General features: G+C 33.1%; 1 protein-coding gene across 1 annotated transcript in view; it reads right to left on the bottom strand.

The window, feature by feature from the left end:
* Positions 1–15571, bottom strand: part of LOC143064323 (uncharacterized) — a 35419-nt gene extending 19848 nt beyond the window's left edge. The window contains exons 1-6 of the mRNA XM_076237078.1: positions 15443–15571; positions 13746–13865; positions 12142–12440; positions 2122–3200; positions 1321–1435; positions 386–470 (exon numbers count right to left, since the gene is read on the bottom strand). Of these exons, the coding sequence (XP_076093193.1) occupies positions 386–470; positions 1321–1435; positions 2122–3200; positions 12142–12440; positions 13746–13865; positions 15443–15535 (1791 nt within the window). The 5' untranslated portion in view covers positions 15536–15571. The remainder of the gene's footprint in view (positions 1–385; positions 471–1320; positions 1436–2121; positions 3201–12141; positions 12441–13745; positions 13866–15442) is intronic.
* Positions 15572–18565: the final 2994 nt, after the last annotated feature.

Genomic DNA, 18565 nt, shown 5'->3' with positions numbered 1-18565 from the left:
CATATGTTGATTTTGGGGCCTGTAATATGGTAATATACTATTATGATATCATGAGATTTATTTGACCTAGCATTAAGTCTTTTGAAATTGAACCCAAATGTTGGCCCTTATCATAATTTATGATTAAGTCGAAATTTAATGCAATATGTTGCCAAAAGTGAACCCTGTCTTATAAACTTCACACTTTTTGCCTTTTCCCTTTTAATGGAGGTATCACATTTTATTCTTAGCTAGAAGGAACAACATTTATTTAATACATTAATTTTCGTTTTTACAAATATATGGTTTGTGTTTTTGATGAACAGAAATTGAAAATGTTAGCATTTAGACTCATAGGTAACATACCACATCTTCTTATATATATTGGCATTGCTGGTAATGTTACCTTTTTTCTTTCTCTCTCAACATTCCTGAACTGTTCATAGCATTCCTCCAACTTAATATGTAACTCATTTGATGGACCAGTTCTCCTAAAAAAAAAGAACAACTTACACTGCAAAAAATTAAAGTGCTTGTGAGCACTGAATGGTAAAGAGTGTGTACATATATAAACATAGCAATACTTTAAGCTGGTGAGAAAAAAAGTATTTACATCATAAATTCTTAATAACTAATGCATACATTGTTATAAGGGAAATTGGATATATTCATAGTTTTATCTTTATCAATCATAGATTATTTGCTTTCTGTTTCTCAGAAGAAAAAAAGACATCACAATTTGAGAGCAAACCAAGAATGACATATTCATCTCTTGCAAATATGTGCCTGACTCGTGTCAGGAGCCTGTCAAACAGTGGTTGTAGTTAGTTGTTGTATATCATATATGTATTTGTTTTTTTATTTGATCAGTCATTAGTTTTTCCTCTCAATTGTTTAAAATTGGTCCCTTCCGGGCCTTTTAATACAGTCTAATATATAGTATGGATTTTGCTCATTGTTGATGGCTGGAAAGTTGTTCACTTCTATGTCAATTGGTCCCTGGTGGAGAGTTGTTCCATTGGTAATCATGCCATGTCCACATTTTTTTAAATTGACTTTTATTAGGTCTCTTTTGGTTGTACATGTTGTATAGCCCTTCAAATGTTTCAGTACATATACATTCTTGGCATTCAAATATTTGGCTTTAACAATTCCTGATGAAAGTAAAATCAAGAAAAGCACAGCAGACGCATGCAGTTTAAATGTGTTATTTTTATTTGTTTATGGATAACACTATATATATGCTCTTGTCACTTAGTGACATAATTATAAAATCATGTCTTTATACTATTAGCTGGGTAACAGGTAGACATTGTAACATTATTGTCAACAATAACTTACTTCAATGGATTTCTTAAACCTGGATGCATAGGATGAAAACCATACATGTAATTCTGTAAATCTAAATACATCTCTGGTCTATAATAAGCTGGTATCAGCCTTCCAAATTGGTCCACTGCAATGTAATATGCACATGAAGTAAAACAAACATTAAACTAAGAAAGCAGTTAATGGCCCTGAAAATCAATCATTTGGAACTGGGATAGAATTATTTCTCCCCATTACTAGCTGATTACGGTACTGCAATGCAATTTTATTATAATTGACTGGCAGATTTTTTATTCTCTATATTAGACTGCAAAATTTCAATTACTTTTTCATACTAGTAGCCCTCTCCCTGTTTTCTTGGAGAATTCATGAAGGTTCGTGACTGGCATTTAAGAGAGAAACATTATTTTGAGTATCACAATAGGGTCATTTTTATAAACTTCCTGGTTAAAATGGAAAATAAAATTTGGAACTATTTACTCCAACAATTTTCCACCCTTTACATTTCAGAATTACTTAGAACTTAACAGAAGTTGAAAGTTTAATGAATACCTTTTGGATATACTACAAATTAAACATGTTAAAGCATCTTTACAAAATTTTCGTCTCCGTAAAAATATTCCATTATGTCATAACTGTCATACTCCTTTTACAATTAATGAAAACTAGAAGTGTGGTTTTTGAAATACACATTCTACGTGTTAAAACTTATATTTAACCTTTAGACTTCTTTTCAGATCTGGTTGTTGGTTTCGCTTTCCCACTGAAATATAACCTATAATCCCTATAATATATAGCTATTCATAAACATACCTGCAACATACTCTAGGGGATCTGCTGCTGGAAAGGCTCCTTGTGGCATGAAAACAGGAGGCATTACAAGATTGTGGTATTTCAAAAATGCAGGATGGATTGCAGGAGGAATATTGCCATACTCATCAGTCAAAATGAGGTCTCTCTGATTGACATGATCTACCGAGTGATCGACCATTGGAGATAAAAGCATGTCATGGATGTAATTGTCAGGTTGTGGTAATTTATGGGAATCAAAGTTTCCAAGTCTGTCATGGCGATGAAGTTCTGGAGGGGGATGAGACAAAATGTTATGGTTAGTAGCAAGCTCTGCCAACTGTCGAAGCTCTTGTGAATTACCCATTACATGATGTGGTGTCCCTATTTCAGGTTCTCGAAAACTTGATTTGTTTTGTGATGATGAGACAACTGGTGAGCTATATGGATGATGCTTTTGAGATTGCAAACGAGAATGAAATCCATTGGTTTCAGACAAAACATGGTCTTGTATGGCTGTATTGCTTGTTGTGTAGGAAGCTGGGTATCCCTGTGTAGTTGTGAACACATCTTGTGATCTAGTCTGAAATGCTGCAGCACCCTGAGATAAAGAACATTTTGGAGGAAATGTTTGAGACATGTGCTTTAAATCGACTCCTGGTTGAGATGATTGCAACCCAACATTAGACTGCTCTGTTTGGCCAAAAACCAAGGACCTTCTAGCTTTCTGTTGAATTTCTGGTCTTGTATCATTTCTGTGACCATAAATAGGTGTGCTGCTAGCTTGTGCCCTTGTACTTTGAATAGGAAACTGATTTAAATTGTCAAATGCTGAAAGATCTGTGCGTTGTAAATCCTGAATCAAACTCTCTAAGGCTTTGGATTGTGCAGACTGGCTACCTTCCAGAACATCGGAACTTTCTGATATGAAAGATTTATCTTCAACAGGAAAGATATTATTGTTAGGATTGTTGGAAAGATTAAGTAAATCATTAGCTGTACTTCTGTCCCAAACTTCAGAAAAACTGAAACTTGTTGATGAACTTTTAGGACCAAAATCATCAGTTCCTGAAGACCATGCACTGCTTGGTGTGGTTGGTGAGCTGAAACCAAATAAAATAATAACTTATATATATGACTAAAATGAATATGAACAATCCAAATGCTACTATCACGAACTAGAAAACTGATCACGCTTGCACATTTTTTTTTTAAGTGTAATAAATATCTATAATGTCTATAAGATATAAGCCTGTAATATATCAGTACCAGGTGTTCTTTTTTATAATTTTGTCTAATGAATATAGGCGCTAAGGCTTCAAGCATCCTTTTTCATGAAATTAGTGAACAACAGTAAAAAATGTCAATAGCCTCATTTTCAGACCTTGTCATTAATATTTAGATTCTAGTGCAATGTAAAGCAACAGCTCTACCTTAAAATATATTTTGCTTCCAACTGTGCAAATAAGTTTACTATTTTCTTCATTTTTGGGGCCAAATAATGGCTCTTAAAACCCTTCTCCTTTATGATTTTTGAACAAACGAACTAGAGGATCTAAAGAGCCTGTGTCGCTCACCTTGGTCTATGTGAATATTAAACAAAGGAAGCAGATGGATTCATGACAAAATTGTGTTTTGGTGATGGTGATGTGTTTGTACGTCTTACTTTACTGAACATTCTTGCTGCTTACAGTTATCTCTATCTATAATGAACTTTGCCCAGTAGTTTCAGTGGAAAATGTTAGTAAAAATTTACAAATTTTATAAAATTTGTTAAAAATTGACTATAAAGGACAATAACTCCTTAGGGGGTCAATTGACCATTTCAGTCATGATGACTTATTTGTAAATCTTACTTTGCTGTACATTATTGCTGTTTGAAGTTTATCTCTGTCTATAATAATATTCAAGATAATAACCCAAAACAGTAAAATTTCCTTAAAATTACCAATTTAGGGGCAGCAACCCAACAACGGGTTGTCCGATTCATCTGAAAATTTTGATAAACAATTTTACCCATGTCAGATTTGCTCTAAATGCTTTGGTTTTTGAGTTATAAGCCAAAAACTGCATTTTACCCCTATGTTCTATTTTTAGCCATGGTGGCCATCTTGGTTGGATGGCCGTGTCACGCCACACATTTTTTACACTAGATACCCCAAAGATGATTGTGGCCAAGTTTGGATTAATTTGGCCCAGTAGTTTCAGAGGAGAAGATTTTTGTAAAAGATTACCAAGATTTACGAAAAATGGTTAAAAATTGACTATAAAGGGCAATAACTCCTAAAGGGGTCAACTGACCATTTCGGTATGTTGACTACTTATTTGTAAATCTAACTTTGCTGAACATTATTGCTGTTAACAGTTTATCTCTATCTATAATAATATTCAAGATAATAACCAAAAACATAAAAATTTCCTTAAAATTACCAATTTAGGGGCAGCAACCCAACAACGGGTTGTCCGATTCATCTGAAAATTTCAGGGCAGATAGATCTTGACCTGATACACAATTTTGCCCCCTGTCAGATTTGCTCTAAATGCTTTGGTTTTTGAGTTATAAGCCAAAAACTGCATTTTACCCCTATGTTCTATTTTTAGCCATGGCGGCCATCTTGGTTGGTTGGCCGGGTCACGCCACACATTTTTTAAACTACATACCCCAATGATGATTGTGGCCAAGTATAATTTAATTTGGCCCAGTAGTTTCAGAGGAGAAGATTTTTGTAAAAGTTAACGACGGACGACGACGACGGACCAAGGACGCCAAGTGATGAGAAAAGCTCACTTTGCCCTTTGGGCTAGGTGAGCTAAAAATGTTATTCCAAACATAATACAATGTAATAAGCATAACAACTGTACAAATTTCATTGGTGTTCTACATATCATTTGAACTTTTTGCATTTCAGGGATGTCTTGCCTTGAAATAGAAGAAACTAAATATCCTTAAATTTATGAGGGAAAACAAATATTTCTGCTTCTTTTTCTTGTTTATTTCAAATAAAGAGTTTGGTAAAACATCTCTACATGCTACAAAGTATAATTTAAACGTGTGAATGTCTGGCTTTGGAAAAGTAACAAGAGGCTCTCAAGAGCCTGAATCGCTCACCTGAATTTTTTTGGTTTAATCTCTCATCAATGATTATTTTGGCTTTTCAATTTATTTAAATGTTCTTTGAATCGTCCTATTTTCTTCAAAAGCAAAAAAAAATCATTTTCTCCTATGTTCTATTTTAGCCATAGGAGCTATGTTTCTTGACATACAAGGAAATGAAATGTAAAATTTATACTAGATACTCTGAAACTCATTTAGCCTAAGTTTGGCTGAAATTGATACAGCAGTTTCATAAGAGAAGATTTTTTAAAGTAAGTCAACATGATGAACAAATTGTGAAAAAAGTCTTTAAAGGGCAATAACTCCTAAAGAGGTCAATTGACAATTTTGGTCAAATTGACTTATTTGTAGATCTTACTTTGCTGATCATATTTGCTGTTTACAGTTTATCTTTATCTATAATAATATTCAAGATAATGACCAAAAACTGCAAAATTTCCTTAAAATTACCAATTAAGTGGCAGCAACCCAACAATTGGATGTTTGATTCATCTGAAAATTTCAGGGCTGATAGATATTGACCTAATGAACATTTTTACTCCATGTCAGATTTGCTCTTAATGCTTTCGTTTTTGAGATATAAGCCAAAAACTGCATTTGACCCCTATGTTCTATTTTAAGTAACGGCGGCCACGTTTTTTGACGGATCAAAAATCAAAGCACACACTTTGTGCAGGATAATCTAAGGAACAACCATGCTAAGTTTTAACCAAATCCATTCAGTAGTTTCAGAGGAGAAGATTTTTTAAAGTTAGCAAATATGATGAACAAATTGTGAAAAATTGTCATTAAAGGACAATAACCCCTTAAGGGGTCAATTGACAATTTTGGTCATATTAACTTATTTGTAGATCTTACTTTGCTGATCTTTTTTGCTGTTTACAGTTTATCTTTATCTATAATAATATTCAAGATAATGACCAAAAACTGCAAAATTTCCTTAAAATTACCAATTAAGTGGCAGCAACCCAACAATTGGATGTTTGATTCATCTGAAAATTTCAGGGCTGATAGATATTGACCTAATGAACATTTTTACTCCATGTCAGATTTGCTCTTAATGCTTTCGTTTTTGAGATATAAGCCAAAAACTGCATTTGACCCCTATGTTCTATTTTAAGTAACGGCGGCCATGTTTTTTGACGGATCAAAAGTCAAAGCACACACTTTGTGCAGGATAATCTAAGGAACAACCATGCTAAGTTTTAACCAAATCCATTCAGTAGTTTCAGAGGAGAAGATTTTTTAAAGTTAGCAAATATGATGAACAAATTGTGAAAAATTGTCATTAAAGGACAATAACCCCTTAAGCAGTGATGTCGTTAGAAGCCGGCAGCCGGCGATTTTCGCCGGTTATTGTCCTTTTCCCGCCGGCTATTTTTGCATGAGTAAAAAAAATTAATAAGATAAAAAAAGATAATCAGGTTAATATTAAAAAATAATTGTTCAATGCATCAGCTTCCACGATTAAAGTCGCGATAAACAAGGATGTAAATCAGTGTTTACCTTTGACTAAATATAGTTCACGTAAATGCAGTCCGCTGATTGGTCGTCTATTTAAAGTCGGTAAGTATTGTAATGTTTGCAAGGATAAAAAGAGAGACGTTCCGATGGACATTATGACCCTGTTTGGTTTTTGCTTCAAGAGAAGGAATAAGCCAAAGATGACAATAGCATGTTATGGAAATTAATATATCAGTCAAATAAAAGAAAGTATAATATATATAATGTTGTCAAGAATCTGGAAAACAGCACCTTTTGAAGTTCACATTTCAAAGCCCACGACCACGTGGTGTCCAGAGAATGAAGGTCAATAACGAAAGTAGAATATTGTCGACCACAAATAATTTTTAAAAATATCTTTTATAGTTCAAAAGGATTTTAGTTTACTGATTACTGAACAGTTAACAAATAAGAGAAAATAAAACGACATAGCTTGACAACATGTTTGAAATACGTGTACAAGTCTTATATGAGAAAAAAGGGGGTCATTTGTCACTAAGTACGTACGCAAATAAATCGATCAAGATATTTAATAAATTCGATTATTTTTGAAATAAAATTATAATATTTCACCTATTATTTCACAGGCACTTGCCTGTGTATTATTTACATATATTCAAGAACAGACTTCCTTAGTTGTCTTACAAAAGACACCTTCCCAGAAAAAAATATTATATAGATTAGCCTTGCCAGGACTACGGATTCTCATTTTAAAAAAAACCAGGTGCTCCGCAGGGCGCAGCTTTATACGACCGCAGAGGTCGAACCCTGAACAGTTGGGGCAAGTATGGACAAAACATTCAAGCATGATACAGCTCTGAATTTGGATTGTGATCAAATTTTTGACATTACATGGTTTTTTTTTACACAAAACAAATGCCAAGATTTTACAAATCAATTAAAGATTTCTTCTTCAAACTTTTTAAATCTAAAATTAAATAGTTGACACAGCATAGGTTTCTGACACAGAATGAATGTGGTCTAATGAACTTAAAAGGTTTTTTTTGCCTTTGAGCAATTCACTATGCTGTTGAATATTAATCCTCTCAAAAAAATGTTTGAAGAAATTTTCTTTTTATTTATGAAATCTGAAATGAGAAAAATTTAACCCCCCCCCCCCCCTTTTTTTTCACATCCCTGTTTCCCTTTTTCAAAACTGATATCAATTCAAATTTCTAATGGAGTTTGCAACAATAACTACTCATTTAAATACATCATAAAATATTAAGATGTAAAAAAACTGCTTGTTATCACTGAATGGTAAAGATTATTTAAAATTTATCAGTTGGTAGTAAAAAGTGTATATACATTGTATATTGTATATAACAAAGATTTAAGTTGATTCTGGACAAAGAAAGATAACTCCAATTAAAAAAAATTCTTGCTATTGCACAACATTGTGCAATAGGATATTTCTTGCTTACTATTCTGGACAAAGAAAGATAACTCTAATTAAAAAAAAATTTGCTATTTCACAATATTGTGCAATTAGATATTTCTTGCCATTGCACAATACTGTGCAATTGAAAAGACTTGCTATTGCACAATACTTAATATAATAATTTTAGATCCTGATTTGGACCAACTTGAAAACTGGGCCCATAATCAAAAATCTAAGTACATGTTTAGATTCAGCATATCAAAGAGGCCCAAGAATTCAATTTTTGTTAAAATCAAACTTAGTTTAATTTTGGACCCTTTGGACTTTAATGTAGAATTTGAAATTTGAAAACAGGACCAAAAATGAAGAATCTACATACACAGTTAGATTTGGCATATCAAAGAACCCCAAGGATTCAATTTTTGATGAAATCAAACAAAGTTTAATTTTGGACCCTTTGGACCTTAATGTAGACCAATTTGAAAACGGGACCAAAAGTTGAGAATCTACATATACAGTTAGATTCGGCATATCAAAGAACCCCAATTATTCAATTTTGATGAAATCAAACAAAGTTTAATTTTGGACCCTTTGGGCCCCTTTTTCCTAAACTGTTGGGACCAAAACTCCCAAAATCAATACCAACCTTCCTTTTATGGTCATAAGCCTTGTGTTTAAATTTCATAGATTTGTATTTACTTATACTAACGTTATGGTGCGAAAACCAAGAAAAATGCTTATTTGGGTCCCTTTTTGGCCCCTAATTCCTAAACTGTTGGGTCCTAAACTCCCAAAATCAATACCAACCTTCCTTTTGTGGTCATAAACATTGTGTTTAAATTTCATAGATTTCTATTTACTTAACCTAAGGTTATTGTGCAAAAACCAAGAAAAATGCTTATTTGGGCCCTTTATTGGCCCCTTATTCCTAAACTATTGAAACCAAAACTCCCAAAATCAATCCCAATCTTTCTTTTGTGGTCATAAACCTTGTGTCAAAATTTCATAGATTTCTATTAACTTAAACTAAAGTTATGGTGCGAAAACCAAGAAAATGCTTATTTGGGCCCTTTTTGGCCCCTAATTCCTAAAATGTTGTGACCAAAACTCCCAAAATCAATACCAACCTTCCTTTTATGGTCATAAACCTTGTGTTAAAATTTCATAGATTTCTATTCACTTTTACTACAGTTAGAGTGCGAAAACTAAAAGTATTCGGACGCCGGACGACGACGACGACGACGACGACGACGCCAACGTGATAGCAATATACGACGAAAATTTTTTCAAAATTTGCGGTCGTATAAAAATCAATGTGATTGAAGTCAACAACAAAAATAAGAAAAAAATTAACATTTTCCCAAGCATCTAAATCACTCTCAGGTATGCTCAGAATGCAGGAATTTTAGTCTAAATTTTCAAATCTTTTTGGGGATAGCCAAGGACGTATATTATGTTAGTTATACGTCCTTGGGATAGCATACGATTTTATAAAATATAGCACCTCTGTAACAGTTTTAACTTTGAAATCGAAGCTCCAGCTGACTACTAGTCAGTGAATATTGTTTTTAATTTTGTAAAAACAAAACCAACACTTTTTTAATATAAAATTAAAACATAATGTTCTCAATGTCACAATTACAATTTTCATTTAAAACTAAATTATTCAAGTGATAATTCAAACCAGAGACAATATGTTTCTATTCAAACTAAGATTTTTGGATTCTTTCAGTTCAAAAATATTTACTAGCAGTCAACCTGCAGGAAAATGCACAAAAATGTATATTGGTCCATCAAGATGATCAATGATGTGATCACATGTACAGAAAATTTACCCATCATGTTGCTAATTTTAGTTAATCATTTACATTATCTTCAGTAAAAAATGATGTTTTCAGAGGTCTGAATAAGGGTCTAGGACACCCCCAGAATGCAGGATTTTGCACCATTTAAAAAAAAATTCCTGGGGCCCTTGAGCGGGCCCCAGACCCCCCGCCGTAGTAGCGACGAGCAAGCTCGTCGACGCGAACGGCTTCGCCGTCCGCATGTACTTGCCGCCTATTTTAGAAATTCAGCCTGCTTCTTCAAAACTTAGTGACATCACTGTTAAGGGGTCAATTGACAATTTTGGTCATATTAACTTATTTGTAGATCTTACTTTGCTGATCTTTTTTGCTGTTTACAGTTTATCTTTATCTATAATAATATTCAAGATAATGACCAACAAGAGGCTGTCACAACGACAGCAAACCGGATTTATTTACATTTATTTGTGTCCTGGCAATATCACAAGAACCATTACTGATGAATGGTGAAAGTGAAAATCATCAATATCAAATTTGACCTCCATTTTGTCATCAGTATCTACATTTTGAAACAATAATATTTGAAAAGCTTAGATTGAATGGTTCATGAGTAAATGCAACAACGTGAATGGAAACGCCATTTTACGATCTTTCAAGAACCATAACTCCTGAACAGTAAAAGTCAAAATCGTCATTATGGAACTTGACCTCTATTTTGTCATCAGTAACAACATATTAAAATTTCAAAAGCTTTGGTTGAATGGTTCATGAGAAAATGCACGGACACGACGGGAAACACCATTTTTCAATCTTTCAAGAGCCATAACTCCTGAACGGTAAAAGTCAAAATCGACATTATTGAATTTGACCTCCATTTTGTCATCAGTAACAGCATATTAAAATTTCAGAAGCTTTGGTAGAACAGTTCATGCATAAATGCACGGACACGACTGGAAACTCCATTTTTCAATCTTTCAAGAACCATAACTCCTGAACGGTAAAAGTCAAAATCGTCATTATTGAACTTGACCTCCATTCTGTCCTCAGTAACAACATATTAAAATTTGGGAAGCTTTGGTAGAACAGTTCATGAGTAAATGCACGAACACGACTGAAAACTCCATTTTTCAATCTTTCAAGAACCATAACTCCTGAACGGTAAAAGTCAAAATCGCCATTATTGAACTTGACCTCCGTATAGTTGTCAGTAATAACATATTAAAATTTTAAAAGCTTTGGTTGAACGGTTCATGAGTTAATGCACGGACAACATTTGATTGCCGCCTTTCAAGAACCATAACTCCTGAACGGTAAAAGTCAAAATCGCCATTATTGAACTTGACCTTCGTATAGTTGTCAGTAATAACATATTAAAATTTTAAAAGCTTTGGTTGAACGGTTCATGAGTTAATGCACGGACAACATTTGATTGCCGCCCGCCCGCCCGCCCGCCCGACCGCCCGACCGCCCGGCCGCCCGGCCGCCCGCCGTACATCCCCAAATCAATAACCGACATTTTTGTCACAAAAATCCGGTTAAAAACTGCAAAATTTCCTTAAAATTACCAATTAAGTGGCAGCAACCCAACAATGGTTTGTTTGATTCATCTGAAAATTTCAGGGCTGATAGATCTTGACCTAATGAACATTTTTACCCCATGTCAGATTTGCTCTAAATGCTTTCGTTTTTGAGATATAAGCCAAAAACTGCATTTGACCCCTATGTTCTATTTTAAGTAACGGCGGCCATGTTTTTTGACGGATCAAAAATCGAAGCGCACATTTTGTGCAGGATATACTAAGGAACAATCATGTTAAGTTTCATTCAAATCCATTCAGTAGTTTCAGAGGAGAAGATGTTTGAAAAATTGTTAACGACGACGACGACGACGACGACGGACGCCAAGTGATGAGAAAAGCTCACATGGCCTTTTAGGCCAGGTGAGCTAAAAATACAATTTAGTTGATTTGTTTGTACATTTCATGCTTTAACATCCAACTATAAAAATATGCTCATCGTGTACTATTAGAGGATTAATAGATTGTTAAAGCCAAGCCAAATGTTGACTCTTTAAAAATCAACACAAACTGTGTGAATAAATGTAAACTACTGTGTTTGAACATCAGGACAACACAAATATTTCGACTTGTGAAGAATATCAAATCTACTGAGTTTCAGACAATGAGTCATATGAGAGACGACTATTCTAGAATAACTCTTGTTTTATACAGATAGGTTACCTTTCAATTCCATATGTATGTTGTGCATTGTCCAAGCTATGGTTAAATGAGTATAACGAATTCTCATCATCAACAATTTGTGAAACAATATCATCTAATGTAGAAAATTTATCTCCACTGGTGTTCATACAATATCTGTCATTGAAACTTGTCGGTTCAAAAAATCCTGAGTCAAGATGTTGTCTGTTGTTTTTAATGGTATTAGCATTAACATCACTCCAGAAAAGACTAAAATCAACAGGTTGTGGTCCATCCCTGCCAGCAGTTGGATCTTGACTGTTGTTATCTGTTATAGAAACCTGTAAAATAGGAAAAATACTATCAATAGCTTACACTTTAATATACATGTACATATACATGGTAAAACAACAAGTACTTTTGAAGATTTTAGCATGAAGTCATACACAAAGAAATAGAGGTACCAAGGAGCATGTATTTAACCTGGTTTATATTTTTGTATAAAACTGATACAATGCACATGATGCAACAAGAATATTTGTGTAGAATGGGAGCTTGTGCTGGCCAAAATCTTGTTGAGAGTCTTCATTCTTGCTGATATTTTTTGCTGGATAGAGTTTTAATCCATCTGTTATAGATGATTATTGACAAAGTTTACCAAATTATAGGCAAAAAAAGAGAAAAAAAAATTAAAACTGTGATTCAGGGGCAATAACTGCTGAAATGATTGATTTATTTGTAGATTGCTATCATTATTGCTGCTGACAGTTTTGTTCTATAGACTTTAGTTTCGACATGTTATGTAAAAAGGTTAAACTATTTTGATTTGAAGCAAAAACACAAAAAAATAAATAGGGGTCACCATCATGACCAGTCACCATGCTTTGTTTTGGTTTGGTTTTTCTTATGCTTCAAAAATTAGATTTTCTAAATTTTTCTTCATAAAATTCAGTTATTTGAATGATCTCCCCTTGTATAGTTCAGTTATAAAAAAATAAAGAATGTGTCTATGGGACAATATTTTGCCTGCAAAAGTCAATGCACTGTACTAATTCAAACATATTGACTTTAATTTATTTTATCTGAAACTTTAAGAGGCATTATGCCGCATAAAACAAGAACGATGAAAGTAACACTACCCTGGTCTGTGTTTGTTGGTAACAACTTTGAATAAGCATTGTCTATAAGTTTTAAAACATTTGGTTGTGAAAGGAAGAGTTAGTGTGTAAAATGATATATTCAACTATTTTATTCAATTAAAAAGGGAAATTACTTGAGAACAGAGAAAGTGTTGCCAGATAAATTAGAACTTGATCTGTGTTGAGTGGTGATATTATATGAAGCATTGTGTATAAGTTTCATAACATTTGGTTGATGCAAACTAAAGTTAGAGAACAGAAACCAATTTTGAATGGTACAGAAGAACAGACAATATAAAATCTAAATCAAACAAATATAACAAACTGTATTCGTAAAAAGAGCAAAATGTGTCTGAAGACATGAATGTTCCTGCTAAAGCATGCTTTTATTTAATGCATGGAATATCATTACTCCTATACTGCAATACATTTGGAAATGCCTTCTTGGAAATATTTGAAACATTTTGTTTAGTAATGACAGGCATATCTTCCTTCATTAATTGTTACCTGTCCATTTTTGTGTGTCTCATCAAAACATGACTGGTTTGGTCCAAGAAAATTGAAATTCAAGGACCTACTTTCTTCTGTTGATTTCATTAAATCTGAACTTGCAAAATGGTCTGGAACCTATAAAAAAAATAAGACCATCTTTCAACATCATGAGATTAATTTAGATTAAGACCTTCTAAGAGGAGAATTTCTATAGGTGGGAGGTATAGGGGGCAGTGTTCTCCCTAGATATTTCATTTAGCATCCTGGTAAAGAGGGGAAATTAAAATGCCATCTTGTTTTTAAAAATTAAAGCATCACATTCATTTATTCAATTTAATCTATAAGAAAACCACTTCAGACACCAAGGCATAACCATGATGTTAAAAGGCCCTGGGGCAGAGTAGTTCATCATAATTTGGGGTATTTGATCTTATCACTAAAAACTATCTATAAAAGACAGTTTTGAGATTAATTTGTTTGATTCTGACCATTTGTTGAAAAACAATTTTTGTTTTTTTCGATGAATAAAAAAATAAAATTTAAATCCTTCTGTAAATGCTATTTTTCCCCAAAAATTGGATGAAAATCCACTTAAAAATTTCCATTGGCCTAAGCCCTTATTGGTCATGTTATTTATTCCATTATTATTATAGGAACGATTTTGCATGTTCACAATTTACAATTTTCATTTAATTTTTGTGAGAAAAAAATCTACATTTTGGTTGATGATAGTTTGGCCTTAATAAAATGCTCCCTTTTTCAATTTAATGGTCAAGATAATATCCTTCCAGCATCAATGTGTATGTGTACATCAAATGTACACTCTGAAAATAAAATAAAGTCCAAAAAAATTATATAAACTTCTTTCCTTATTACTTCTTTTTTCAGCAGAATTTATATATATATGCACTTCATCAAACCATTTCAATGTTTAATAAAACAAATAACAAAAGTGATTTGCTTGAATTCTTTAAGACATTATTTTTCTTTGACATGTTTGAGTTGTGTATTAGGTATCTATAGGAAATATGGGAAAACAGCTGATCAGCCATGACCCCAAGTGCATGACCTCACTGTTGGCAGTCAATCAAAACAATAATAGTCTGGATTTCTTTGATAGTTTGAGAAAAGAAAAAAAAGTAATTTGTTTAAAGTGAATAATTATTTTTTGTAACTTAAATTTGTTTATTAATAAGCATAGTAAGGAAAAGAGTACCACGTTTGCACCAGCTGGGGTAATTTAAATTTAAAATACAAATGACGTAATAAATTAGGTCAAGTAAAACTGTATTGTCATTCGGTCCCTTTGTTCATTTTTTACCAGATAGACTTTATCTATACCTCATATAAATAAGCGAATTTTTATACATCGTCCAATGATCATAACAGATACTTATCTCGTAAACAGGTAAAATTATGAAAACTTCGTTTTTACGGGAAACCCAGACGATCAAGATATAAAAGCAAATTACCTGAATACCCTGATTTAACAAGAAAATATGAATGAAAAATTAAAAAAACAAATAAATACTTGTAAAATTTCTATTCGACTTGACAGACGTCTGTGTTTTCTTTTCTTTTTAATGAAATTCTTCTGAAAAGGAAATGCGTTTCTGACCAGACGAGCATACGACAGTTTGCAGCATGTGCAAAGAACCGAAATTGGCAGTTGTCATGCTAAAAATATGACTGAAAGAATTCAACGAACAAACCTGCAGACCAAATTGAATGTTTCCATTAGTTTTCATCGATTCTCTTATTGCATTTTCCTGGTTTTTCCCTACTGTTAGACTTGGTTGCGCCATTTACTTCTCATTGTTGCTGTGTGTATGCTAATTAGAGCCTTCGGAACCCCTCTTGACATAACCTACTGTTAGATCGCATAGCAAGCACCTGCGTGAAAGCGGACGGTTTCCCTGTTACGTACGCTATAGAAAATACATGTATCTCAATTCCTTTAATAAAATTTTGAATGAGTCTTTTCTTTTAATGGATTACACAACGGGTGGTGGGCGAGGGATCTATATAAAAAAAAAAACAGGGGAGAAAAGGGGGACCTTCCAAATTTGTTAGTTTGGCCGCTAAAAAAAGGAACATATTTAAATAAATTAGAATTCACTGAAATTCGGTACCTACAAAGGGCAGTATAGTGAAATAGATATTTATTTAAGAATAACCATCTTAGTATTCACAATATAATAAAGATCTTTAGTGGGAATCCACGGTATCCGGCTTCTCGTTGCCATGATAGCGCATGCAATTTCCCGTCCGTGTACCACTGGACTTCGTTCACCGTTTTCACGCTCAATTGTACGACTTTCACGTGTCACGCTGTAAAAAAATCAGCCAATCCTGCATCACGCTTAGACCCCAAAGATACCTTCTATTAAGGGCACACAAGTGGCGTAAATTGTCCGAAGCCGACTTGTTCTTCTAATATTTTTTTCTGAAAAAAAAAAAATATTAAACATATTTTCTGAGGTAATAAAAATTGGAAAAAAATCATTCAATAACTTGTTCCTTTTAGAATAAAGGACATTGAAGTTATTACATAGACATGGAAATGACATGGATATGATGTCCTAGGAAAACTTAGTCTCGGAAAATAGTTAATTAAAAAAATATATAGACAACTCTTAAAAAATATTACATTAGGGACGACATCAAAAAAAGAGGGACGAAAGATACCAAAGGGACAGTCAAACTCATAAATCTAAAACAAACTGACAACGCCATGGCTAAAAATGAAAAAGACAAACAGAAAAACAATAGTACACATGACACAACATAGAAAACTAAAGAATAAACAACACGAACCATGATGTCCTAGGAAAACTTAGTCTCGGAAAATAGTTAATTAAAAAAATATACAAAGTTCAATTAGGGATAAAAAAAAAAAAAAAAAAAAAAAAAAACTTAATTCACATAGTTTTTTCACTGACCCACCACCCCCTCTTTAACTTAATTTGGGAAAAATTGATTGACCAATATGGCTATATAAAAGTATATATATGTAAAAATCAATGTCGGATAAACAAAACTTGCAGCAGTTTAACACCACTTTCCCAAGTTTTTTTTTATCATACATCTTTTGATGTCGTCCCTTACATTACATTTATATTTGCTTTTTGAATTAAAGGGCATGGACGTTTTCACCTAGGCATGTAAATGACATGATAGGGAGCAGGTCACTTGGTTCACTGATTTCGAAATATTATGAAATGGACGGTATGGACCACGCTACATATACAAAAGTGTGGGTTTTTTTTCTCACAGTTTCTACAATAATAGAATATGCATCCGGCTGTAAACTAAAAGAACAACTCAATAGCAATAAGAGTAAAACAGTGGCAAAATTTATCATTGACTGTTCAATTTTGAAAAATCCATCTACGTAGTGTATATATAAATTACCAAACCTATTTTATAAGTCAAGTTGTAAATGCGTTAAATTTTTCTTTCATGTTAGAATGTTGGAAACAAACTTAAATTTTGATTTTAAAAATCTTCTAGGAAAAAAAGTCTGGGAACAAACATTTTATTAAAAATATAAATACACAACTCTTAATTAAAGGGGCACTACTGAGGTACGAGATATATGAAAAAGTTTAAAGTCAAATCTGTGAACATGAATTCAGGGATTTTCTATAGAAAGTCCCTGATGAATTTGACACCTAGTGCAGCCAAAAGGTTTAATTGAAGTTCACATAAATACGGATTCAATGAGATCGAATTATTCACTTGCAAGTGAAAAATAAATCATCAATGTTTCTTATCTTATTTTTACAAAATTGAAACAGACTGGCTGCTAAAAGCGAATAATTATTTTATTATTTCCCTTTCATGATTGAACCAAAAAAAACTTTCATATTTTATTTTTTTTATATATTTCTGAGATAGTGCCCCTTTAAACACTTTTAAAACGTAACATTTACAGCCGATTGCATTGAGTATGTTGTTAAAGTAATATCTTTGGTTAGCTTGCTTGTCCATTACAAATACCAAAAAGTAGCTAAAATGTATTGATGTCTTAAAATATATTTCTTATGTTGTACTGTTATCATGACCACTGTCCCAGGTTAGGGGGATGGTTGGGATCCCGCTTACATGTTTAACCCCGCCACATTATTTATGTATGTGCCTGTCCAAAGTCAGGAGCCTGTAATTCAGTGGTTGTCGTTTGTTTATGTGTTACATATTTGTTTTTCGTTCATTTTTTTATAGGCCGTACGGTGACCTATAGTTGTCAATGTCTGTGTCATTTTGGTGGACAGTTGTCTCATTGGCAATCATACAACATCTTTTTTTTATATTGTTATGTTTCAATATTTTTAGGTGGACAATTATTTTCGAGAGATGAATAGCTGTCGTGTACTTCAGAAACAATGTCAAAGGAGGATCATGCCCGCATAGTGGGGCCATACAAAATAAAGATGATCGTTCTCTATTTCTACTCGCTGGAAGTGCCTATTTTGGACCAAAGATTATTATATGAAAGTATAACAAAATAGAGGCGGAGCTTATTATAGAAACAACTCATAAATATAACGACGTAACTAGAAAAATAGACAAAAATGGCGCCTTCTTCAAATTCGAAAAAAAATCTATAATTTTACAGTTACTGGACACATCTTGTTATTTTTAAAGGGGTTTCATATCTAAGGATTCACCTTTGCATGACATTTGACAGAATATTTACTTTAAAGACAGAAAATCGTCCAATTTCTAAATCTACCGAACATACAAGGAAAAAAAAAAAAACAAAAGTGAGACCCTACATTAAAGATGGGGGGAAAAATGCCCTGGGTTGAACATCCTTGTTCTCTAATTTTTGC

The sequence above is a fragment of the Mytilus galloprovincialis genome, chromosome 2 (assembly GCF_965363235.1).
Source record: "Mytilus galloprovincialis chromosome 2, xbMytGall1.hap1.1, whole genome shotgun sequence".
In the NCBI taxonomy this organism is placed as follows: Eukaryota; Metazoa; Mollusca; class Bivalvia; order Mytilida; family Mytilidae; genus Mytilus; species Mytilus galloprovincialis.
The sequence above is the reverse complement of the archived record's forward strand: the minus strand, read 5'-3'. Positions and strand labels throughout refer to the sequence as shown.